General features: G+C 41.9%; 1 protein-coding gene across 6 annotated transcripts in view; it reads left to right on the top strand.

The window, feature by feature from the left end:
* The window catches only part of TNFAIP8 (TNF alpha induced protein 8), a 162,931-nt gene extending 141,913 nt beyond the window's left edge, over nucleotides 1-21,018 (top strand). For all 6 annotated transcript variants that reach the window (XM_056537378.1, XM_056537375.1, XM_056537373.1 and 3 more), the window contains exon 2: nucleotides 19,815-21,018. In XM_056537378.1, the coding sequence (XP_056393353.1) occupies nucleotides 19,815-20,383 (569 nt within the window). In that variant the 3' untranslated portion in view covers nucleotides 20,384-21,018. The remainder of the gene's footprint in view (nucleotides 1-19,814) is intronic.
* Nucleotides 21,019-27,798: the final 6,780 nt, after the last annotated feature.

Below are 27,798 nucleotides of genomic sequence, written 5' to 3'. Positions count from 1 at the left end.
ACCAAGACTGGCACGTCACGTCTTGATACGGCTTAAGACTAGCGGGGGCCTAGCTCTTCCAGATTTCCTAGCTTATTATCTTGCCGTGATTCTCAATAGGATTCTCAACTGCTTTCATCGCCATGTGACAAACAGTGGATCCACCTTGAAACGGCAATATCTGGCATCGACCCTCGATCCCTGATGTGGCTCCCCCGCTACTCTTCTTCAGTTTCTACCGTGCCCCATGACCCTCCACCCCACCCTAGCCTCCATAGCTAAAGCCTGCGCTACCTACCTGAAACACACTACCCCCCTTCGTCCTGATGGCCCACTGACTCCTTTATTTGGCAATCATGATTTCACACCCGCCTACTCTTCCAACTCATTCTTAAACTTCCCTAGAAACTCAGGAGTGACCTTTCAGGATGTACTGGCCTCGTCTTCATTATGACCACTGTCAGATCCCCTACATGGGAGTCCCCCGACGCCTTTACATGCCTTCCAGTACCTGCAACTTCTACACCGCAAAAGTGCAGATACTGCGGCTACATAGGGCGCTTACCAAGTTCAAACACTTATGCACTATCCGTCCTTACATTTAGCGAATTAATACCCGATACCTAGCTTCCACGCCCTACCTGACTGATTCAGACCACTGACTTTTTCAAATCATTCATATCTGCCCCCTCAGCTACGTGTCTCTGACGCCTGAATGTGGCTCCATTGCGAGGTAAGGCCGTCTCCTTATTCCTTTGCTTTGCCTGTCCTCGCCCCCCCCCCCCCTTTCTTGCTGCTCCCAGCTTCTGTCCCTTTCTCTTTCTTCTCTTTATTCCCTCAATTGACTGATACCAGCTTCAGGTTGTTTTCATTTTTTAATTCTTAGGTTAATGGCACAACCTTTTTGACAGCAGGCTATCAAGAGGATTGCGCTTATCACTTCCTCACTAGTCCTCCTAACTCTGAGACAAAGGCCCGTTCGACTAGGACATAAAGTGCCTTATTTTCACTGGATCTTGTTTCGCCCCATGACTTTCGCCAGTTTGCTGATGCTGTCCTTTTTATTGCTCTTATGCCTAACGCTATGTACCTGTTACATGTGTCTTTTCTCTCTGTATTTTGCTGAAAAATGTTATCAAATTTTATTTGAAAAAAAAATAGAAGAAAATGAAAAAAATATGTTTTTCACTAAAATGCTGGTGTTATCCCAAATTTTTCATTTTCACAAGTGGTAATAAGCACTACAATGCTCAGAAGAGAAGGAGCGCCATTGGGATTTTGGAGACAGAATGTGTCTGGAATTGAAGGCCATGTGCGTTTTCAAAGCCCCCATGGTGCCAGAACAGTGCCCCGTAAACCCCCCCCCCCCCACACACACACACACATGTGTCCCCATTTTGGAAAATAGACCCCTCTCGGAATGTAATAAGGGGTGCAGTGAGAATTTACACCCCACATGTGTCTGACAGATTTTTGTTACAGTAGTCCATGAAAATGTAATTTTTCATTTGCGCAGCCCACTGTTCCAAAGATCTGTCAAACACCAATGGGGTGTAAATGCTCACTGCCCCTTATTACATTCTCTGAGGGGTGTAGTTTCCAAAATGGGGTCACATGTGGGGGGTCCACTCTTCTGGCACAACAGGGGCTTTGTAAACGCACATGGCCCCCGACTTCCTTTCCAAACAAATTATCTCTCCAAAAGCTTAATGGTGCTTAATTTCTTCTGAGCATTGTAGTTCGCCCGCAGAGCACTTTACATTTTTGGGAGGCTTTTTCTCCTATTACCCCTTGTGAAAATGAAAAGTTTGAGGTAACACCAGCAGTTTAGTGAAAAATTGTCAAGCACCTGTGAGGTGTAAAGGCTTACCATACCATTTTTTTACGTTCATTTAGGGGTGTTGTTTCCCAAATAGTGTGCCATGTGGGGCTTTTTTGCTCTTCTCGCTCCACAGGGACTTCCTAAATGCGACATGCCCCCCAAAAACCATCTCAGCAAAATTTGCTTTCCAAAAGCCAAATGTGACTCCTTGGGTTACAAATTTTGGGGGCATTTCTCTCCATTTACCCCTTGGAAAAAATCTAAAACTTTGCTGCTATTCCTGTGAAAGGGTTAACACACTTACTCATTGTCATTTTGAATACTTTGAGGGGTGCAGTTTTTATAATGGGGACATTTATGGGGTATTTCTAATATAAAGGCCCTTCAAATCCACTTCAAAACTGAACTGGTCCCTGAAAAATTCCAATCTTAGAAAATTTTGGGAAAAATTAGAAAATTGCTGCTGAACTGTGAAGCCCTCTGATGTCTTCGAAAAGTAAAAACATGTCAACTTTTGATGCAAACATAAAGTAGACATATTGGATATGTGAATCAATATACAATTTATTTGGAATGTCTATTTTCCTTACAAGCAGAGAGCTTCAAAGTTAGAAAAATGCAAAATTTTCAAATTTTTCATGAAATTTTGGAATTCTTCACCAAGCAATTATGCAATTATTGGCAAAAATGTACCACTATGTTAAAGTTCAATATGTCACGAAAAAACATTCTCTGAATCAAATTCATAAGTAAAAGCATCCCAGAGTTTTTAATGCTTAAAGTGACAGTGGTCAGATGTGCAAAAAATGCTCTGGTCCTTAAGGTGAAAATGGGCTGGATCCTAAAGGGGTACTCCGGTGAAAACCTTTTTTCTTTTAAATCAACTGGTGGCAGAAAGTTAAACATATTTGTAAATTACTTCTATTAAAAAATCTTAATCCTTCCAGTACTTATTAGCTGCTGAATGCTACAGAGTAAATTCCTTTCTTTTTGTAACACTGATGACATCACAAGCACAGTTCTCTCTGCTGATATCTGTCCATTTTAGCAACCATGCATAGCAGATGTATGCTAAGGGCAGCATGGTGGCTCAGTGGTTAGCACTGCTGCCTTGCAGTGCTGGGGACTTGGGTTCAAATCCCACTAAGGACAATAAATAAAGCGTTGTTATTATTATAATAATGTCAGCAGAAAGAACTGTGCTTGTGATGTCATCAGAGAGCATTCCAAAAAGAAAAGAATTTCCTCTGTAGTATTCAGCAGCTAATAAGTACAGGAAGGATTAATATTTTTTAATAGAAGTCATCTACAAATATGTTTATCTTTCTGCCACCAGTTGATTTAAAAGAAAAAAGGTTTTCACCGGAGTACCCCTTTAACACCTTCATGACCCATCCCATTTTCACCTTCAGGACCTGGGCATTTTTTGAAAATCTGACCACTGTCACTTTAAACATTATTAACTCTGGGATGCTTTTACTTATCATTCTGATTCCGAGATTGTTTTTTCGTGACATATTCTACTTTGTTATTGGTAAAATTTCACTGATATTTGCATCCTTTCTTGGTAAAAAATCTAAAAATTTCATGAAAATTTAGCATTTTTCTAACTTTGAAAGTCTCTGCTTGAAAGGAAAATGGATATTCCAAATAAATTACATATTGATTCACATATACAATATGTCTACTTTGTGTTTGCATAAAAAAATTGACAAGTTTTTACTTTCGGAAGACACCAGAGGGCTTCAAAGTTCCGCAGCAATTTTCCAATTTTTCTCAAGATTTTCAAAATCGTAATTTTTCAGGGCCCAGTTCAGGTTGGAAGTGGATTTTAAGGATCTTCATATTAGAAATACCCCACAAATGACCCCATTATAAAAACTGCACCCCCCAAAGTATTCAAAATGACATTCAGTAAGTGTTCTAACCCTTTAGGTGTTTCACAGGAATAGGAAAATTCTAAATCTTCATTTTTTACACTCGCATTTTCTTGTAGACCCAATTTTTGAATTTTTACAAGGGGTAAAAGGAGAGAAATCACCCTAAAATTTGTAACCCAATTTCTCTCGAGTAAGGAAATACCTCATATGCGTATGTAAAGTGTTCGGTGGGTGCAGTAGAGGGCTCAGAAGGGAAGGAGCGACAATGGGATTTTGGAGAGTGAGTTTTTCTGAAAGGGTTTTTGGGGGGCATGTCCCATTTAGGAAGCCCCTATGGTGCCAGAACAGTGGACCCCCCCACATGTGACCCCATTTTGGAAACTATACCCCTCATGGAATTTAATAAGGGGTGCAGTGAGCATTTACACCCCACTGGCGTTTGACAGATATTTGAAACAGTGGACTGTGCAAATCAAAAATTTTATTTTTCATTTTCACAGACCACTGTTCCAAAAATCTGTCATACACCAGTGGGGTGTAAATGCTCACTGCAGCCCTTATTACATTCCGTGAGGGGTGTAGTTTCCAAAATGGGGTCACATATGGATATTTATTGTTTTGCGTTTGTCAGAACTGCTGTAACAATCAGCCACCCCTGTGCAAATCGCCTCAAATGTACATGGTACACTCTCCCTTCTGGGCCTTGTTGTACGCCCCCAGAGCACTTTGCGCCCACATATGGGGTATCTCCGTAGTCGGGAGAAATTTCATTACAAATTTAGAGGGTCTTTTTTCCCTTTTACCTCTTGTGAAAATGAAAAGTATAGCGCAACACCAGCATGTCAGTGTAAAAAATTTATTTTTTTACACTAACATGCTGGTGTAGACCCCAACTTCACCTTTTCATAAGGGGTTAAAGAAGAAAAAGCCCCCCAAAAATTGTAAGGCAATTTCTCCCGAGTACGGCGAAACCCCATATGTGTCCCAAAACTGTTGCCCTGAAATACGACAGGGCTCCAAAGTGAGAGAGCGCCATGCGCATTTGATGCCTGAATTAGGGATTTGCATAGGGGTATTCTATGCCAATGATTCCCAAACAGGGTGCCTCCAGCTGTTGCAAAACTCCCAGCATGCCTGGACAGTCAATGGCTGTCCGGCAATACTGGGAGTTATTATTTTGCAACAGCTGGAGGCTCCGTTTTGGAAACAGTAGCGTACCAGACGTTTTTAATTTTTTTGGGGAGGGGGGGCTGTGTAGGGGTATGTGTATATGTAGTGTTTTTTACTTTTTATTTTAGGTTAGTGGTAGTGTAGTGTTTTTAGGGTACAGTCACATGGGCAGAGGTTCACAGCAAGTTTGCCGCTGGAAGTTTGAGCTGCAGCGCAAAATTTGCGCCATCTCAAACTTGCAGCACTCACTGTAAACCTCCGCCCATGTGAGTGTACCCTGTACATTCACATTGGGGGGAGGGGGCAAACATCCAGCTGTTGCAAACTCCGAGCATGCCCTTTGGCTGTCCGTGCATGCTGGGAGTTTTAGTTTTGCAACAGCTGGAGGAACACTGGTTTGGAAACACTAAGTTAAGTAATAAACTTTCAAGTGTTTTGCAACCAAACTTAGTGTTTCCAAACCAGTGTGCCTCCAGCTGTTGCAAAACTACAACTCCCAGCATGCATGGTCTGTCAGTGCATGCTGGGAGTTATAGTTTTGCAACAATTGCTACAGCTGGAGGCACTGAGGTAGGAAACGGACAATGTTTCCCAACTAGTGTGCCTCCAGTTGTTGCAAAACTACAACTCCCAGCATGCCCAGACTGCCCAGGCATGCTGGAAGTTGTAGTTCGGCAATAGCTGAAGGATCAGATGTTGCCGAACTACAACTTCCAGCATGCTTGGGCAGTCTGGGCATGCTGGGAGTTGTAGTTTTGCAACATCTGGAGGTCCACAGTTTGGAGAGCACTGTATAATGGTCTCCAATCTGTGCTCTTCCAGATGTTAGAGAACTACAACTCCCAGCATGCCTGGACAGACTGAGCATGCTGAGATTTGTAGTTTTGCAACATCTGGAAGAGCACAGATTTGAGACCATTATACAGTGGTCTCCAAACTGAGGACCTCCAGATGTTGCAAAACTACAACTCCCAGCATGCCCAGAAAGCCAAAGGCTGTCTGGGCATGCTGGGAGTTGCAGTTTTGAAACTCCCAGAGGCAGCAGTGAGATCGCTTTACGGCGATCTCACTGCTGCCAATGAAGATGGCGCACTGCTGCCGGAAACTCACCACCGGGACGCAGCGCCGCCGGGACCGCATGGAGGACGTCGCTCGGGACACCGCTCGGACGGGTAAGTGACGCCGGGGGACGGGTCAGGGACACTTAGCAGAGCGGTGTGTGTCCCGATCCCAGTGATCCGGACTCACACACCGCGCTGCTATCAGCTAGTCAGATTTGACCAGCTGATAGCAGCGATCACTGGGGGGGGGGATGAAACCCCCCGTGGTCGCATGGTAAGATGGCTGGCTATCAGTGATAGCCACCATCTTACCGGGCGCTGCGGGATGCCGCGAGTAGCGGCAAAAATGTTCATGACGTACCTGTATGTCATGGGTCGGGAACACCGTGCCACCCATGACGTACAGGTATGTCATAGGTCGGGAAGGGGTTAAGATGGTGGCCGCAACACACTGCATAGGGTTTTTTCTGGTTGGCTTGGGAGCTGTATACAAGCAATAATTGAATTACCTGCGATCAAGTATTTTGAGCTACTCTGATGTTATCTCAGTGTTCTAACTTTCTCATCCTATGCTAAAATAGTGCCAAACCACCATGTGTTCCTTATCCCGCCTATATTTGTGCAGTTACCAGGCTTGCGCAGTTACCATGTTCTAATGTTTGCCAAACATCATTTGAAGCAGAATTCTAAGCGAAACCGGGTTCTACAGTTTCGGCTTGTTTTATTTTTTACTCTTTTTACGGATTTCCTATTTATAGAGCCGTTTTATAGCTCACTTTAGGCATTTAGGGTTCCATTCAAAATAATCCTCTGCATTTCCATCAGATTTGACAACAAGAATACCTTGGTATGCAGAATAAGCCTTCAAAATGACAGAACCCCAAATTGACCCAGGCATGTTGGGATCTGTTGTATGACAAATTTAGAACCGTACCATGACTTCCATTATAAGCAAAAGTCACAACCCTCATGTGAACTGAGGCAAAGATATTTGTGTGTGTGTGTGTGTGTGTGTACGTCCTCCACGAACATTGCTTTGGACACCTTTACTGGGTCTGAGTTATAACAACCTGTGTACACCTCTAAGAAGTATGTCACTAAATACAAAATAAAATAAATGGTAGAAAAAGTTGCACAGTTGAAATATTGCATAACTTTGTAAATATTTTTCATTCCTAGTACTAATTATGTTGCATCATATATTCTTCCCCATTTATGTCTAAACTTGGATGTAGCGTTCTACTGGTTTCCTTTTAGTCAGTGTGGTGCATTGTTACATCTTGTAACAGTTGCACTTCTAGGGTTTGTTCACACTACAAAACTAAAGGGGCACTCCAGTGGAAAACTTTTTTATTTATTTATTCATTTTTTTTTATTTTTTTTTTAAATCAACTGTTGCCAGAAAGTTAAACAGATTTGTAAATTAATTCTATTAAAAAAAATCATAATCCTTCCAGTATTTATCAGCTGCTGAATACTACAGAGGAAATGGGTTTCTTTTTGGAACACAGTGCTCTCTGCTGACATCATGACCAGAGTGCTCTTTGCTGACATCTCTGTCCATTTTAGGAACTGTCCAGAGCAGCATATGTTTGCTATGGGGATTTTCCCCTACTCTGGACAGTTCTTAAAATGGACAGAGATGTCAGCACAGAGCACTGTGGTCATAGTTACATAGTTAGTACGGTCGAAAAAAGACATGTCCATCAAGTTCAACCAGGGAATTAAGGGGTAGGGGTGTGGCGCGATATTGGGGAAGGGATGGGATTTTATATTTCTTCATAAGCATTAATGTTATTTTGTTCCAGGAATGTATCTAATCCTGTTTTAAAGCTGTTAATTGTTCCTGCTGTGACCAGTTCCTGAGGTAGACCGTTCCATAAATTCACAGTCCTCACGGTAAAGAAGGCATGTCGCCCCTTGAGACTAAACTTTTTCTTCTCCAGACGGAGAAGAGATGTCTGCAGAGAGCTCTGTGTTCCAAAAAGAAAACCATTTCCTCTGTAGTATTCAGCAGCTAATAAGTACTGGAAGGATTAAGATTTTTTAATTGAAGTAATTTACAAATCAGTTTAACTTTCTGGCACCAGTTTATTAAAAAAAAATGTTTTAATTCCACGGGAGTACCCTTTTAATGTAGTCATTGGCTTACTACATTCGGAATATTAAGGTGCATAGAGCAGCTGCTAGTATGCTACTTAATACGTCTGCATTCTATTTTAAATTCTGACGTATAACCCAAACATAATGGGATATCCTAATGTGAACAGCCCCTTAGGCTGTGTTCACTTATATTCTTCTTTAATATATACACTAGGAAAAACTGCCAACGCGTACATTAAACAGTGACTGGGACAGATGTTGTCATACATTGGCATCTGCTACCCATAGGCTAATATGGGATCCCATGCATGATCCATTGTAGGAATAGTGTAGTTTATTCTGCTATTATATTCCCTCTTCTTAGCAGTGTACCGAGGTATACCTACAAATGGAGGCCATATGGAGGCTCTTTAGCTTCTTGCTCACAATGGACCCCTTTCTGGGGCTTTTTTAGTGTATACAGTATACAGGGGCTTTACCGATTTACAATGTAAACTGACGGGGAAGAATGATGTGATATAAACACAGCAACAGCTATACAACAGCATGCACAAGGCTTATATTGCACTAATGTGTAAATATCTCCTTTAAACATATGTCAAGATTATGAAATTATATCGTCATTAACTGTGGGCCCACAATGTGGCTCAGAGTTCATATGGAAGCACACAGGAGTTTTTCACCTAGATTTAGAAGCTTAATGAAAGGAACATCATGGCATGATCCATGATCCAATTCTGCAGTGGAATTTCCTTTTTTTTTTTTTACGCGGAAATATAGGAGGAAACCTTTTTTTTTTTTTGCTGGACGACAACCACCAATTAGAATTTCCCTTTTTTTTTTTTTGATGCGCAATTTCCGTGCAGAATGGCGTCAGGCTGAAAAAAAACCCCATTTCATTGATTTCTATGGGTCAAAGACGCGGATTCCGCATGAAGAAAGAACATGTTCATTCTTCATGCGGAACTCTATTGTGTCTTTCTCTGCTGACTGAATCTCCAATTCCTCAGTCCGAACATACCCCAACAGACGTATAATGCCGTAAAAGTATTGCTAGGGAGCATACAGTACTATAAGGGAGCACCATATGGTAGCACATTCTGTAACATAATGGCAGGGACTTCATGTTTACAACAAAGCATAAAGGCACATAATAAAGTGAACTACTACAGCTCAATATTAGCACAATATTAATTGTGAATTAGAATTGTCATCTTAGAATGAATGTGCCAAATGTCTAAAAGGTTAAGCCTGTAGTAACTTTTTATATACAATTATATTATTTTTATTTTTTTTTTACGCTCCAGTGTAATAAGCAAATAATAAGCAAGAGAAACTAAAAGAGCAAACTACCCTTTGGCCGGTCCCATGAGGGGGTCCAAGGGAGGCTGCAATCTGATATAAGAACATAGTGATTGAGTAACATTTTGTTTATTCAGATTTTAAATTAGAAGCAGCCTTGTTTTGGATCTAGAAGTATTTCCAACCTGGACTGTGTAAGTACTTGGGTATTTCAGCATTAAAATAATATAGGATGTAGACTTATAAAGGTGTAGATCAGTGTTTTCCAAACAGTGTGTCTCCAGCTGTTGCAAAACCACAACTCCCATCATGCTCGGACAGCCTTAGGCTGTTCGAACATGCTGGGAGCTGTGGTTTTGCAACAGCTGGAGACACACTGTTTGGAAAACACTAGTGTGTATATGGTTTACGGTATATATGGCATTTTATATTTTTGCCTGGTTATATAATGTATATGTTCACTGTGTCCACAGATATGTTGTTTGCCGTTCATTCAGGTCATATGTTGAGTTGACGTGTGAATTGTGTACATAGTATGATTTGCATGATTTTATGGCTGCAACGAGTAATAGATATTATCGATAAAAGTCAATAATGGAAATTGTCGTTGGCCATTTCCATTATGGAATAATCAGTTGGTAGGGGGTGTGGTCTCTATTAGGGGGCGTGGCCTAACATAGTATTCCTACTATTTTTTACTACTTTCCCTTCCTTTAAACCCTTTAGTCTGCCCCTAAATGTCCCCCTCCATCCCCCCTTAACCCTCTGGTGCCTCTGAGTGCCTTTTTAAAAAATGTAGCAGGCCTGCAACATCTGTGGCCTACCTTCAGCACCGACCAGCACGACAGGCGCTGTTTTCTTGTCCTCGGCCCCTACAGTCACAAGAACCCTATATGGTCCTGACATCGCAGGATTCCTCTAGTCCGGCCAGAAGCTCCATTCTCCATCCTGTGCAATGACAGATCTTCCTGGTGCAGGGTGGACGGCTATCTCTAAGGTCTGCGAATTGCTCCTTCTCCTATGTAGCGAGGCTTATAGGTTTAACCAGGTGCTGTCCCCTCTCTTTTCTCCCCTGTTAACCCTTTAGGTGCTGTCGTCCCCTCTTTTCTCTCCCCGTTAACCCTTTGGGTGGTGTCCCCTCTCTTTTTTTTCCCCTGTTAACCCTTTAGGTGCTGTCCCCTCTCTTTTCTCCCCATTAACCATTTGGTTGTTGTCCCGTCTCTTTTCCCCCTGTTAACTCTTCAGGATGCGGTCCTCACTTCCTCCTGTCACAATTTCTCCTTCCGACTTGAGTACACAATTTTATAACTTAAAATCGTATACAATTGTATATAAAGTTGGATCCATTACACACATCCGATTTGATCCGCATCCGATTTCACACGATTTTTGTTCAGGTCTGAAATCGTGGTCAAACCCAATTTCAGACCCGAACAAAAATCATGTGAAATCTGATGCGGATCAAATCAGATGTGTGTAATGGATCTGATTTTTTAATGGAGGTCAATGGATCCAATTTTATGTACGATTTATACGATTTTAAGTTATAAAATAGTGTACTCAAGTCGGATGGAGAAATTGTTATGTAAACGCAGCCTTACCCTCATCCAGTTATTTTTATTTTTTTTAATTAGTCATAATAAATGGCCAACTAATCGATTTCTTTCAAATAATTGTTAGTTGCAGCCCTACATGATTTACTGTGAAAAAGAGTGCATAGACTGAGACTATTTACCCTTATCGATAGTAGTGCCAATCAGTGGAAGCTGGGATGAGTCAAAAACCCGCTGCAGGAAGCAGTATTGGCGGTGCACAAGTAGGATGAAGCAGTCCCAAAATACAGGTGAGTGTGAAGAAAAACTAGAAAACTTGGCAACTTACCACTGCTGCAAACGACTTTATTCGGTAATAGACGACACTGCATATCAGCAGACGTCAAGGCATGGGGAGGCGGGGGGTCAGGTGTGGGACAGCACGGTTTCGTGCCGGACTTGCACTTCTTCAAGCCACTCTGATGCAGTGTCGTCTATGACCGAATAAAGTCGTTTGCAGCAGTGGTGAGTTGCCAAGTTTTCTAGTTTTTCCTCACACTCACCTACATGATTTACTGTTCCACTGTTTTATATAACGTATGAAATTTTACTGCCATTTGGAACTGCTTGGTGATTTGTCTCAAGCCAGTCTTTATTTTATTACTACTGACAATGGAAGGATAATCTGAATCCTGGAAAGCACCAGATGGCATTAAAGCTAAATCAATAGCCTTTATGTATCTTATCAGTGTTTTGTACCTTTAAGATTTGTAACTTTACATTGAAGTTTACTATTGTTTCCTAAGCATCACACAGGCTGTATGACGCATTCAGGAATGTATGGCTAGTTTCTTTTTTTTTCTTTGCTCTTGCCTAGAATAGTGTTGGCATTCAAACAATGAACTCTTCATCCATCTCTGGTTACTTCATCCAATGTGTGCGTATGAACATACATGTATTTATTTCTAGTCTTGTCAGTGAATGCTTTTGTTTCCGATTGAAATTCTGGTCAGGAGACCACTAGCACAAGGGTTTTGTGATTTGTGTTTTGTGACAAATGGAAAGATGAAGCAGCCGGGGAACAGCTGCTGATGGCAAATGGCTACAAATGAGTTTACTTTGAGTCGCAGTAGAATTCCTAGAATACACTACTACATACTAGTTACTGTCATGGCATCTACTATGGTGGTATATTCCATCCTTTACTTGGCAGAAGATAAAACACAAGACGTAGAAGTTATATTTCCTTATATGCCCATTTTAGTGTTGTCTTTGTCTAGTCTATAAGCACAACTATATTTTATAATATGTAATGGTGTTGACAATCATTCAAATGTCATTTATAAATAAGGGTCTATTCACTTGTACAGTATCCTGTACATTTTATACTGCAGAGTTCTTTGTAAACTGAATGACTTAACACGGCATCAAATCTAAAACCTTAAATATGCGCAGGATACAGTATATGTGAATATACCCTAAGGGTACGGTCCCTTCTATTGCTAATGCAGCATATTTCATGCTGCGCAAAATGTGATGTTCAGCGGGTAATATGCTTAGCGCATCCTGCAATGAGCATAGACACAGGGCTAGCCAGCAGCAGCCCTGTATATTCAGTGTGGTTTGGAGGTGGGGCCACACACCACAGTAACACCAGTGCACGGCATCAGTCACTATATGTTCCTTTCATCTTTGTGCTCATCCCAGATACATACCTGCTATGTAGCTCCCTCTGTCTCTTTAATAAGAGCTTCTTTATCAGGGATTGGCATTATGCCGTACTTAAATCTCCTGCTCCAGTCAATTCACTGACTAGGGATCGACTGATATTGATTTTTTTAGGGCCGATAACCGATAATCTGTGACCTTTCAGGCCGATAGCCGATAACTTATACCGTTATTCGGGGGAGTGGCGGCGGTGGTCTCTGGCCGGGGAGGGGGGGCGGGGCATTATCGGCAAGGTAATTGCCGATAATGTCCAAAATCGTGAATATCGGCCAAACCGATAATCGGTCAATGCCCATTACCTACTGACACCTATAAATTTGTTGGCCAAAGGATAGGGGATAAGATTGTTATCCAAAGAATAGGGGATTAGATGTCTGATCGCGGGGGTCCACAGCTATGGGACCCCTGTGATTAGGCATCTTATCCCCTATCCTTTGAATAGTGGATAAGATGTCTTAGGGGCAGAGTACCCCTTTAACCCCTTAAGGACTCAGCCCATTATGGCCTTAAGGACTCAGACAATTTTATTTTTACGTTTTTGTTTTTTCCTCCTCGCCTTCAAAAAATAACTCTTTTATATTTTCATCCACAGACGAGTATGAGGGCTTCTCTTTTGCACACCCAGTTGTCCGTTGTAATGTCATCACTCACTTTACCATAAAATGTATGGTGCAACCAAAAAAATACTATTTGTGTGGGGAAATATAAAAGAAAACCGCAATTTTGCAAATTTTGGAAGGTTTCGTTTTCATGCCGTACAATTTACGGTAAAAATGACGTGTTCTTTATTCTTTGGGTCAATACGATTAAAATGATACCTATGATAACGTACTTTTCTATGACTGTTGGCTTAAAAAAAATTGCAAACTGTTTAACCAAATTAGTACGTTTAAAATCCCCCTATTTTGAAGACCTATAACTTTTTCATTTTTCTGTAAAACCGGCGGTATGAGGGCTCATTTTTTGCGCCGTGATCTGGATTTTTTATTGATACCATATTTGCTTATATAAAACTTTTAATACTTTTCTTCTAAATTTTTTTTGGAATAAAATGTTATAAAAAAGTAGCTATTATGGACTTTTTTTATTTTTTTATTTACCTTCTCGCCGTTCACCGTACGGTATCATTAACATTTTATTTTAATAGTTGGGATATCTACGCACACGGCGATACCAAATAAGTATATAACATTTTTTTTGCACTTTTTGGGGGTGAAATAGGGAAAATGGGACAATTTACGTTTTTATTGGGGGAGGGGGTTTTTCTAATTTTTTTTTTTACTTTTATTTTTTACTTTTATTTTTGCACTTTAATAGTCCCCATAGGGGACTATTTATAGCAATCATTCGATTGCTAATACTGTTCAGTGCTATGCATAGGACATAGCACTGATCAGTATTATCGGTTGTCATTTGCTCTGGTCTGCTCGATCACAGACCAGAGCAGAAGACCTGTGGAAGGCAGCGGAGGCAGGTGAGGGGACCTCCGGCTGCCATGCTGGATGATCGAATCGCTGCGGCAGCGCTGCGGGCAATCCGATCATCCATTCAAAGTACCGCGATGCTGCAGATGCCGTTATCTGTATTGATCACGGCATCTGAGGGGTTAATGGCGGATGTCAGCAGCCGGGACCTGCCGCGCATGACGCGAGCATCGCTCCGATGCTTGCGGTTATGCATAGGATGTAAATGTACGTCCTGGTGCGTTAAGTACCAGCTCACCAGGATGTACATTTACGTCCTGCGTCGTTAAGGGGTTAATTACACAATTCCAGGTCTATTCTGAGAGCCTTGTGAGTGCCCTGGCTCTTGTGAGTGAAAACTTGAAGAGGTCTACAGAAGAAACTCTTCACATATTTTCAGTAAAACACATTCCTTCAGTTTTGTTGTCAAAACTTCTGAGCTAGCCATTAATCACTGTAGAAGCTTCCAGGCGTTTCACATTGTTTAGGAATATTTATAAGGCTATCTCTTATTTTCTCTCTCTCTGTTAATGACTGTAAATAATTAGGGTCCTACCACAGGGCAGGGATGCATTTGGAGGGGCATAATAATGTATATTTACTTGAGAACTAGAGAACTGCTCAGAGGAGGTTACGCACCAAGCAGCAGTTTCTTGAATACCATCTATTTGATAAATATATCTATATATTTTGATCATCTTTCCTGTGGATTAATCGTTGTGTTATACTGTTGTTTTTTATTTTGTGATCCTATTCTTTACGCCTTCTCTGTTTATCTCTAGTTAGGGCTACAGTAGAGCGTGACACATTTGTTAGGTTAGGAGCTAGAATGGCACATGTATCATGACACGCAAAGGAATGTTATGTGACATAATCTGTGTCACATATAATGGTTGTCAGTGTGGTCAGGTTGTAACACATAACATAATACAGCAACAACATCGGTTCACAAAACCCAAATTTGATAGACATTTGGATGTAAGTCACATGTCACTTTGCCATCATCCTGCTCCGTGCAAGTGGTGTGAACCTGCCTCTGACTTTCTCTGAGCTCTGTAACAGTCACATGACAGCAAACCACAGAAATATATTGGCTGTGATACATGTGATTATTGTCATTTGACCAAAGTCTCCATGTAGCCCTAGTCTTAGTATTTCAAACACCTGTTACTATAAAAACAAAACTTTGTTTGGAATTTGTGAAATGTTACAGTGCGACCACATTAATAATTCTTATGTTATCAAGGTGCGGCAATGCGATCTTCATGGCGCTCGACTAAACCACAATGCACTAAAGTAAAATGACTATTGTCATTTGAGTGTGAAGAGTTATTTCACATTGTCAGACATCGTCCTTTCTGGAGTTTGTTCATCCTTGTTGAGGGGCTGTCAGCGGTTTTAAAAGTTTTTTCCGTGCCCCTAAGAAACATATTTCTGGTCATTTACATATTATATGTCATGCATTTTCAGATGTTTGTTCCTTGCTTTTATCATGTAAAGGTGCTGTAAGCGGATGTGTTCACTAGACCCTTTTCTTATAATGTAACTGCCCTGTATGTGCCAGGCAGCAAGTTCTGGGGACATGGGGGGGGGCAAGACATGGGGAAATCCTGTTAGATTTATGGGACTAGAATGGCGATGTGGATACAGTACACCTGCCTGGCTTTTATACGGTTTCTTCTTTTTTCATGTCGTCTTGATGGTTCAGTGTTTTGCAGCTGGTGTATACATCTTACTCAGCATTGCAATTTCCTGTAGAGCTTTATTTTAAAGAAGTGAAACTGTAACTGCCTGTAATCTGTATGAGTGTACAACCGAAAACTACCCTAGAACTGTAGATGGGGGGTTGGGTAATAGGGGATGTAGGAAAAACAGCTAAAATCATCTTATCGTGGTGAGGATGCATTATACTTTTACTAATTTTAATTCGGCCTGTATTCATGGTTGGATTAGTTTGCACTTGTTGGAATACAAAAGTGTATTTTTTAGGCAAAGTATGTTAGGCAATGTACCTATTTTATTTTATTTTTTTCTTACCCGACGTGGTTACCACAGAATTCTGAGTTTATCCTTTTGTCTGAAGAGCCAGAAAAGACAAATGAAATAAATGATTTAAGTTGGGTTCATTTGTTACACCTCAGTGCAGCTGCAACATTTGAACGCAGTCTTATAAGTATACTTTAGTATGTAAAATAACTGTTATAAAATCTTAGCAAAAAGATGCATTTCCCTTTTAAAGTTTCAGTAGCAAATTTCTAAGTACCCTGGTGTCTGTCTTGTTGTGTCTTCCAGAAAAATTCCTGCACATTCCTAGCATGTTCCCGGTAGTGAAAACATTCTTCCCCTGCTCTATAGATCATCGCTCTGATGCCAGACTACTTACTCCAGACTACACCCATAAACATTAGGGTGTGAAATGCTGGGTGTCAACATTAGTACAAAGCAAGGATAATGTTTTCTGTAATCCCATCTGATCCATCAATCCACATCTGATAAATCAATTATCACTTATGTAGACTTTATACTAGGAAACATTGTCACAGCAAATACCACAAGTCAGCATTGTGTCATTATATGATAGCCGATCCTTAGACAGCGCATAGATTATGCTGGTTTAGGTGTATACACTTGTTTTCCTGTATACTGCTACCAGAGCATTGCTCTGCATTACAGCATTAAAATATTATCAGTTTTTATGCCATATTTTTTATTTACATTTCCCTTTTAAGAGAAGCTTTAGGTTTATACGAAGTGACTGTAGTGTGTGTTTTATTAAACACAACAAATCAACAATCTCGACAAAGAGCATGAAGTAATAGGCATCATAAGTCCATACAAGAATACCAGAGTGTCTCAGGCTCTCGGGGAACGGAATGAACATCTCGATCACACAATAAAATAAAGGGATCAGTATAGACTTAAGGTATCGAGCCTGAACTGATGCAATACTCTACAGTCGGGAGAACAACGAAGAAACAGGATCAGGAAAGGTCGTAGTGAGGAAGAAAAGCAGGTCAAGAGTAAAGCAGAGAAGAGGGGGGGCGGGATATTTTCAAACTATTTTTGACATTTTAAATAAAATATCCAAGAAATAAGTGACAAAGGAGCCAGCAAAGCTCTTATTTACAAATATACATGTGTACAGTAAGGCTAAGTTCACATTACTGCTGGACTCTGCTATATGAAGCTCTGTCTGCAATTCTGTCAAAGCAACGGACATTTAGCGCAGTAACAGTGCATGCACTATTTTTTATTTTCTCCACTAATCTCCGGGAACTACCAGATCCCAAACAGACCCCAATCACGTCAATGAGATCGATCAGGACCCGGTGGTGACCTGGTGAATCAGTTGAAGGATTTATATTTTGTGTCCTTTGGCTGCCTGTTTTTGGGGCCATTCCGGACCCAAACATTTTTTTTAACTTAGCAATGTGAACTTAGCCAAAGCAGACCAAAGAAAATAATTGCACAAACTCTCCTAGAATAAAACCATTGAAATCACATAAAAATTTGGTTTAAAATTCGAAAACAAAGCTTACAAATAAAAAGCAAAAATTAACGAAGGGGAAAAAAAGACACTGATGTACGATTGAAGGATTGAAGGAATATTGTCACAGGAAAATTAAGTAGTTTGGAGTAATGTAAATCATCAATTTACTACAGGTGCTGTTATACTTATGCCTAAAATCAACAACACTTTTGGGTGTACTAACGCATGCTATCCCTCTGGTAGTTTTCTGCCAAACAGATCCTGTGGTTAAGCAAAACCATGGTGGAATTGCCTCGATTGTGTGATCGGTTGTGGTTTTTAGCAAATAGTCACAGAAAAATGCACATAAATAAACTTGCTAGGTGACTGCTTGAAGGCTACCAAAGCTGATAGAACTCTTTAACCAAACCTATGACTGTCACCTTTCCACTCCAGAGGAGTCCAGTGTCACACATCACTGTAATGATTGAGTAGAAAGTGAGATACGGTCTGAAACGTATTATTAGGAAAGTCATGTAACACTACACCTTCATCTTGTGTTAGATACAGTATCTGACAGATATACCTATAGTATAATAGATTGGCTTTTCTGGGTTAGGGAATATAACGGTAGAGTGCCACTCTGCACGCGCGAGGTGTTCATGCACATGTTGTTTTATTTTCACAATGGCCCTTCACTATATTATGTGTAAATAAGAAATGGTCATTCACATTAGGATATGATGAAGTGTTCTGCCACCTGCTGGTTGGCTGAAATTTAGCAACTTGAATATTGAAGGATTTATATTTTGTGTCCTTTGGCTGCCTGTAGATATTAAATATTTGAAGATAAATTTGATCATTTAGAGAGTGTGGCAGAGAGATGACGATCATTGGGGAATACAAGGGTTGGGTGATTTTCCTGGAGTTAAGATGTACCAGAGTGTATGGCAGCTATTTTCTCCCTTTCTGAAATGACCTGCCTGACCTATGTTTACTATCAACTTAGGAAACTTAGCGGATTACTGGTGGGTGATTCGCACAACATTTATTATGTTGATGGTTTAAAACAGACAGGAACGGTCCCATTCACATAAATTGGGAAGAACGTTACTGGTAGGACTACAACTAACCATTATTTTCATAATCCATTAGTTGTCTGATTTTTTTAATTTTTTTTATTATTAAGATAAAATAATAGTAGAGAAGATCATTTGTAAGTTAGATAAGGGAGGGTAATGAGGGGAGGGGGGGATCATACTAGACCGGTGGTCTTCAGTTGTGTGTAAGTAATGCATTGTGTGTTGAGAGGTAGTATGTGTAGTAGGCTGTGGCTGAGAGGAGAAACTATTTATTTTTCAGTTTATTTTTTTTTCTTATGAGGTCTATTCACTCTCCCGGTTTCTTGCCTGTGGCCAGAAAGGAGGAACAGCACATTACCTGGTTGTCCAGTGGCATCCTCTGTGCCCCCAGCAGTCTGTGTAGAGGGGACCCAGCATACATGATCTTCCTGTAGTTATTGTGAGTCGGCCTCATGGTAGTAGCAAAGTGGAGTAGCAGATGCAGACTACCGTATGTGCTGCACCCTCTATTTGCAACACAGGCTGCTGGGGACTGCAGTGCTGGGACTTTTCTTTTGTATTGCATCCACCTATCAGTATTTTTTTCACAATTGTAGGTAAATTTTAATCATTCCTGTCATATCCTAGAAAAAAATAATGCTTATTACTCACTAGGTCATGCAGATGCTGTACATGTCTTATAGATGTCTTTAGCTTCTGTATTTGGCTCACAATCCCTCCGTTCTGCTGCTCACGCATTCGGACATCCACTGCTCAGGAAGGGGCATGTCCCAGGCAAGCTCTGACATGGCTTCACTTCTGCCCTGAGTCTCTCTTCATCCAATCATTGCAGACTGCTCCTTAGAAACCAATCACAGCTCAGCCTTATTATCTTAAATGAAAGCTGTGATGGTAAAAAACACTCCAGTTTTGGTCTCGAAAGGATTAATAAATCTGGAACTATAATCTTGGTTTCTATATAGTAAATGAAAAAGGAGGCACGGCACTAAACCTCCAATACGGACTTCACAACTACATATGATACAGGTGTTTGTGAACTGGCCCTCCTATTTGTGGCTATGTATTTGGTTGCATTGAATTTCTGTTTTTGAGCTTGTTTTGGTTCCATTGTTTTAACTAGTGTGTATGTGAAATGCCATATTTTGCAAAGCTGTGTTAAAAAGTAAAATGCCTAAAAATGATGTGACCAATGTAATGATACAATTTTTCTGTGTTTCTTTCAGTGGCGACAGATTTTTTCAGTTCCAAATATCTGGCTGTCCAGGCGCAGAAGAAAATCCTTGGTAAGATGGCTTCATCTAAATACATTGCGACCTCCTTGATTGATGACACCAGCGGAGAAGTGTTGGATGAGCTTTATCAAGCAACCAGGGAGTTCACCCAAAGCAAGAAAGACTCAGAGAAAATTATAAAGAACCTCATCAAGATAGTAATAAAGTTGGCTGTCCTGTATAGAAATAATCAGTTCAACTCGGATGAGCTTGCACTTATGGAAAAATTCAAGAGGAAAGTCCACCAGCTGGCCATGACTGTGGTCAGCTTTCATCAAGTGGAATATACATTCGACCGCAACGTGCTCTCCAAATTGTTGAACGAATGTCGGGAGCTTCTTCATCAAGTTATTCAGCGACATCTCACCGCAAAGTCTCATGGACGTATCAACAACGTGTTTGATCACTTCTCAAATTGTGAGTTTTTGGCGGCTCTATACAACCCATTTGGACCTTACAAAAACCATCTTCAGAGACTTTGTGATGGTGTGAACAAAATGTTAGATGATGACAATATTTAATGAGTTAAAATTTTGGAACTGATGGCCACCAAGGAGTAAGAAGCCATTCATTTTATGGTGTTTTATCTGCTGATACCGGTAATACTGGAACCAGATTACGTCATACAATACCGCTTACTGGTTCTCACCGGAGAGTTGTCACTATGCAGAGATTATAGGCAGACAACATCCCTCTACATGCTTAGTGTACGGTTGGTTGTAAGTGAAAAACACCTTGTACGCAGTGGATTAAACAGAAATAGGAACCTTGCATTTCTGCAAATGAATGGGAGGGATGATGCTATTTATGGCCTTGCCAAAAATACTTCAGTACAAAAGACGTTGTATGCGTGTTCCCCTGTAATGTATAATATATATATATATATATGCCTTGAACCTAATGCATTATTTCTTGATAATTGAATGAAAAGGCAGCTTATTTTTGTTTTTGCTTATGTTCCCCGATATTTGTTTTGTAGGTACTATAGTCGTACATATCTGCTGTCACAGAAGTGCAATGCATTTTATGGAATATTATGATTGATACCAGTTTCCTCATTGTGAAAAGTTCTTAATTTGTGAGTTTGGAGCGCAGGATTGCACTTCTAATGTCCTGGTCAAACTGTCTTATGGAAAAATAAAACAATCTATCCACTCAGAGATTAAACGCTTTTTTGTTTTTCTTTTATTGCTTTAGACTTGTTATACTTGGTATGTGATTTTTTTTTAACTATTTGATAACTGACCACAAGCTATAGAGAAAATACCTGCCACTGCCTTCGTGCAAACTGGGATATACGGAAAACAGTATAGAATTGCATCAATAGGGTTCCAGTCCTCATAGTAATCACTAGGTCATAAAATGAACATAATAACCATCAACTATAATGGAATATATTGAGAGAGACTGTGCTTCAAATACATATGAAATCTCAGTTTATTAAAACAATTTCATAAAAAAAAAACACACCACTGAGGAAGGGGTCTTTCCAATTTAATTTATTTAGTGTACCCCGAAAGCCTTACAAACACACCTTATTTTTTGTTGCCAAGATCCACATCCGAACCAGTGCAGAACAAGTGCGAGATCTACTGTGGTGAAATCCCCATCAGCAGCGGGGAACATCCCCTATCCATCTGCAGTGCTGCACACCAGCTACTGCTGAGATTGTGATCCGAGCTGCCTGGAGCCTGCTAATTTTATCTGTGTTACCATACTAACTCACCAGCTATGCCTCCTGACCACCACCTTTGTTGATCTTCTATTCCAGTGGACGATTGAGTGGTAAGACTGGCACATAGTGGCAAATATACTTTATGCTAAACTTTATCCCACAGGGTGCTACAGCTACTGAGCACATTAAAGGGGTACTCTGGGGGCATGGTCTGGCTTCCTAAGTGTATGGGTGTAGAGCTTGAGCTCCCGTGTCGGCACCGCCAAAAGCAACATTCAGCGCCACCTACAACACTCAAACTTACCCAAGTTGCTGGGGAACATCTCCTGACATGGCTGGGCGCAGAAAGAGAGCTGTGAAACAGACAAAACGTACAAAATTGTACTTTTCCTGAGATGCGGGAAGAATCCAAGATGTTTCGCCTGGACGCTCTGCACTGTCAGACCTTCTTGGCTCTCCTGCCTTGACATTGAGGTGTTCCATATCAGTTCAGGGGCTGTCAGCTCAGCCTGAGACGGAGGATTCTCCACTTCATGCCGGCAGGAAAAGACTGTCCTCAGGACTGGAGGCTGCACTTATCCTGGTGAGTCGTGGCCCCCTCTCCTACTCTACACAAGCTGCTTCCCACCTCCTCATCCCCTCCATGAGACTTCCTGCAGCACCTTTCTCGCAGGGTGACTAGAGCACCGCCTACCCCAGCAGCTACCCCCAAAGCAATAAACTTCATGGCCGCGGCACTAAAATCCCCCCACCTTAAACAGACATCCTGAGTCCTGAGCAGCAGCGGGAGGCGGGGCCGGCTGTGAGGCCAGGGAGCCAATGCGCTCCCAGCGCTCGCTCGCTCCCGCCTGTCTGATTGACAGACAGGGAGCGAGCGCAGGCTGAATGAATTCAGACCGATTGCCCGGCCGGCATCGGTCCGAATTCAGGTGTGACATCACGCCAGGCTGCAGCCGGCCACTATGAGGGAGACCCCTAGTGGCCGGATTTCAAAATGAAAATAAAGTGTTTTAATTAAAGAAAAAAAATAAAAATAAATATGTAAGTATATTAGAAATATGTTGTAGTACATCGGTACTACAAAAAAAAAATAAAAATCATGACCGTGCCCATTTAAAGCAAAGATGGCCGACCTCAAAGACAAGGACTGCACAACAATATTAAGCTCCGAGGGGTCCCGGAATCTGTCCCACCCTAGAACATTCCTGATTATGTGCGCTCCCTCATCAAGCCAGCTTTACCAGATTTTTCTGACCGGGACTTGGAGATAGAAGTAGGAGTCGGCACTCGTCCCGTGATGTGGTGCTCGTGGACCAGTCAGCATATGGTAGGTAGAAGAAATCCCGGCACGCACGTCTAGATGCAAATCACCTGGGGTGTTTATTTACAGCATGGCATAGCATAGCATGACAATGTAGCGACACGCAGGACGCGTTTCGGCCAGCTCGTGGCCTTCATCAACTGATCTGTTGATCAGATCAGTTGATGAAGGCCACGAGCTGGCCGAAACGCGTCCTGCGTGTCGCTACATTGTCATGCTATGTCATGCTGTAAATAAACACCCCAGGGATTTACATCTACTCGTGTGTGCTGGGACTTGGAGATAGACCGGGTGCACAGTGTACCCCACCCGTGCCATCATGATGACACAGTACCCAGAGATGTGCTTGCTAGGGTACCTTTTTTCAAAATTAATGAGAGATTGATGGCCTTCTCCAGGAAGAATGGGGGCCTGCCAGCCCCCTTCCATAAAGTGTTCCTGTTTGCTGACCTCTCAGCGGCCACGCTGCAGATGCGGAGAAGCCTCTCCCCCCTTACCTCAGCCCTTCAATGTGCCAAAATGCCGTATCGCTGGGGATTCCAAGTCCGCCTGCTTGTGCATCATAAGGGGGAACTTCACATCATCAAGTCCCTTGAAGAGAAACAAAAGCTTCTACGAGTATGGAACATTTCAATTATGCCTACAGAAGAAGCCCGGCCACAAGCTCCTGCCAAAATCCGAAAGGAATGGTCAGAAGTCCGCTGACTGTTGGTTGCCTAGCAAGTGACTCCCGATTTCAGGTGCTATGCTTTAGACAGGCTCTATAATCTTACTGTGTACGGTCTATAGGCCGCAGACCTGACATTTGCCCTATTCTCTTGTAGAGCCTTTCTTGGAAAGCCTAGAACTGTTGTTCTGCCACTTCTGTTCCTGGTGGCTTTGTTTAAATGGTGCTCATTCAATGCCTGATTTTCTCCTAACTGCCTTAGTCATTTGGATGCAGGCACCCTTGCTGGGAGAGCTATGTATCCTATACATGTTTTATTATCACCTAGTTACATAATGTTATACATCTTAATCTACCATGGTTTTATTCTTTGCTAGTATAAATGCCAATGGTTTAAACAGTCCAATGCGCAGAGCGAATTTATGGAAAGAGACCAAGGTTTTGCACTGTGATGTATTGGGGGTCCAGGAGACAATTTGCTTCAACGGGATGCCTTCTGGCTGAAACATGCGCAGTTTCCTTATATTTATCAGTCGCACTTCCACTCTAAATCCAGAGTAGTCATGTTAGCCATTAAAAACACAGTAGCCTTCTCCTACATAAACCTCCCTTGCGGATCTACATGGTCTTTTATTATCCTGACATGCACTTTAAATAACTAATTATACACCATAGTGTTGGCATATGCTCCCAATACAGGCCAACTACTCTTTTCATAAGCTGATTAAACTGATAAATAAGAAGTCAGGAATGGTTGGTAATTTGTGGGGACTTTATTATAACCTCATGTGTAGGTACCTCTTCCCCTCAGACTAGGAATGTGCCATCTCTAGCTACAGCGCTGTGGAAAGAAGAAATATGACATTTGGCATATTCACCACGCCTCCACTAGAGACTATACTTTTCACTCGGGGGTTCACAACGTATACTCCCGAATTGACAGAGCCCTCCTCCCTCATGCTATAGACTCCTCCTAGTGGTCCGCCCACTGACAGCTATTACACTGTCGATCTCTAAAACTATTAATACCCCACCAACATATGTTTGGAGAAGCAGCCCCTTTTTGCTTTCACATCCCCAACACAATTTTTTTTCCTGCACGATATGAATTTTTCCCATACCGCAATACCAGTTAGAACCCTCCCCCCTCGAATGAATGAATTATCAGCCGCAGCACTCTGTCCCCATATCGGGGAACTAATCAAATGTGACCCGCGAGCACTCCTTCTCTCCCCCCCAATCATATGTAACCCGCGAGCATTGCTTCTCTACCCCCCCAATCATATGTGACCCGTGAGTGCTCCTTCTCTACCCCCCCAAATCATGTGACCCACGAACGCTCCTTCCCTACCCCCAATCATATGTGACCTGCGAGCGCTCCTTCTCTACACCCCCTCCCCTCAAATCATATGTGACCCACGAGCACTCCTTCTCCCCCTCCCCCAATGAATTATCAGCCGCTGCGCTGTACTGTACCCTATATTCCTGTGCCCGGGCTGAAAATATTAAACAAACTTTCACTCACCTTCACCTATGTTTCCCCCGTTGCTCCGCTAATGGCCTCACGCTCTTCCTGGGCAATGTCCCGCCTCGGCCGGTGATAAGCTGAACGCACTGTCATGTAAGGAGACGGCCTGTCATGTAAGGCGCTCAGCCTATCACTGGCCGAGGCGAGACATCGCTGCTATACACATATGATTGGGGGGGGGTAAAGAAGGAGCGCTCGCGGGTCACATATGATTTTGGGGGTGGGGTGGGATACCGTTAAATACTGTGGAACCGCCATAACTTACAAAAATACTGCGATACACATTTTTGGTCATACCGCCTAGCACTACCTACAGGAGTCCTACCCAGCACCTGTCAGGCTAGAGGAAATGACCCAACATAGTTACATAGTTAGTATGGTTGAAAAAAGACATACGTCCATCAAGTCCAACCAGGAAATTGAAGGGAAGGGGAAGGGATGTAGTTTTATAATTCTGCATAAGCATTAATGTTATTTTGTTCCAGGAATGTATCTAACCCTGTTTTAAAGCTGTTAATTGTTCCTGGACAATATTTATAGTCTCTTGATCTGCCTGTCACACACTAAATGTCCCTGTCACCAAGGAGGAGGTTGAGGCGGTAATTAAAGCATTACCTCAAGATAAGGCTCCCGGCCCTGATGGCTTTGCAAATCATTATTACAAAAATTTTACACAAATCCTCTCCCCCTATCTACGAGATTTCCTCTCTGCTATTACCTCCGGCTCCCTTCCTAAAGAAAACATGTAAGCTCTCATAATTACCCTTCCAAAACCTGGCAAGCCCCCTGATAGACCACTACATTTTAGGCTCATTTCCCTTCTAAATCAGGACGTTAAGATTTACTCTAAATTGTTGGCCAACCGTATAGCAACAATTCTCCCATCCATCATCCACGTAGATCAGACAGGCTTTGTCAACACCCGCCAGTCCTACTACAACACCAGACACATGTTGGGGGTGTTTAATCATGTATATGCCCACATAGTTCTTATGCTGGCTCTGGACGCAGAGAAGGCATACTATAGACTCCGTTGGTCGTTCGCCTTCTCAGTACTCTGACAGATGGGTTTTCATTAGAGATGAGCGAACTTACAGTAAATTCGATTCGTCACGAACTTCTCGGCTCGGCGGTTGCTGACTTTTCCTGCATAAATTGGTTTAGCTTTCCGGTGCTCCAGTGGGCTGGAAAAGGTAGATACAGTCCTAGGAAAGAGTTTCCTAGGAATGTATCCACCTTTTCCAGCCCACGGGAGCACCTGAAAGCTGAACTAATTTATGCAGGAAAAGTCGTCAACTGCCGAGCCGAGAAGTTCGTGACTAATCGAATTTACTGTAAGTTCGCTCATCTCTAGTTTTCATGGTCCCATTTAGACAGCCATTATGGCATTATACAGCAACCCCACTGCCAGAACATTTGTAAACCGTTCCCTCTCTGATGAATTCATACTCGCTAATGGCACCAGACAGGGGTGCCCGCTGTCCCCCCTCATTTTTATTTTAGGAATGGAGCCATTAGCTCAAGAACTTAAAAATGTTCCTAGGATAACTGGAGTGGTGGTGGTGGGGTCATTCGCATGTCATATCCCTTTACGCAGACAACATTTTCTTCTCCCACACTTACCCCAAAGAGTCCCTATTAGCGGTTATGGATCAGATATCCCATTATTGAACATTATCATCTTAATTCCTCCAAATCCAAGGCTTTACCTATTTATGTACCAGCGGCCCTTGTAGCGGAACTCCGCACTATCTTGTCCTTTGAATGGCAATCTCAGAGCATGAGTTATTTGGGTACAAATCTAACGGATTCTCCATCTCTGCTCTACTATTTAATTCATGAATCCATGCTACATACCACTGAAAAAGTACTCCAAGAATACGCTAAACATGATAATTCATGGATGGGCAAGATAGCGACATTTAAAATGTTCATACTCCCTAAGTTTTTGTACACGTAGACCTTACTCTATAGATTTGTGTGGGCAGGGAAGAGGCCCAGAGTAGCTTGAAACATTATTGCTACTCTGGTTTCCATGTTAAGGGTCTGGGCGCGGTCATCCCGAGACGCACCTTGGGTACATCTAGAACTTTCACAAGTCTCTCCATATTCCCTGACTAATTTACTACATTTACCTTTCTGGCAACTCCCCCTCCCTAGAGGTCTAAGTCCGACAGTACTAGGGTCCCTAACAGCCTGGTTTACTTTCCATAAATTGGCACATGCAGACAACCCCCCCTCCCCCCTTCCAGTTATGAACTTTTATAAATTCCTCCAGGTTCCCCATCTACTGCAACGATTGCAACCATCAGGGCTAAAGATGGATAACCTAGTTAAATGATATATATATCCTGTAATTAAAAAGGTCTGAAGCCCCTATGTAACTCCATTGTTCAACTCATTTTACTAAATTCCACCTTCTCACTAGCTGGGAAAGGGACATGAACAAAACATTCACTGACGTAGAATGGCTTAGCGCATTTAAAATGAAATGCTCATCCCCGCATAGAATCAGTGATTAAGACGGTTCTTCACTGGTATTACACGCCAGATAGATTGACGATAATGTACAATTCTGTATCAAACAAATGTTGGAGAGGCTGGGGAAGTATGGGAACGCTGTTCTACATATTATGGCAATGCCCAATATCCAACAATATTGGTCAGCTTGCCGAACCCTTTTGGGTCATATCCTACAAACAGAGTTAGAGTGGTCGCCACAGCTAGTCCTCCTGCTCATAGGGG

Source organism: Hyla sarda, chromosome 1 (assembly GCF_029499605.1).
Source record: "Hyla sarda isolate aHylSar1 chromosome 1, aHylSar1.hap1, whole genome shotgun sequence".
Lineage (NCBI taxonomy): Eukaryota > Metazoa > Chordata > Amphibia > Anura > Hylidae > Hyla > Hyla sarda.
Note: the sequence above shows the minus strand (reverse complement) of the source record. Positions and strands in the feature narration are given on the sequence as shown.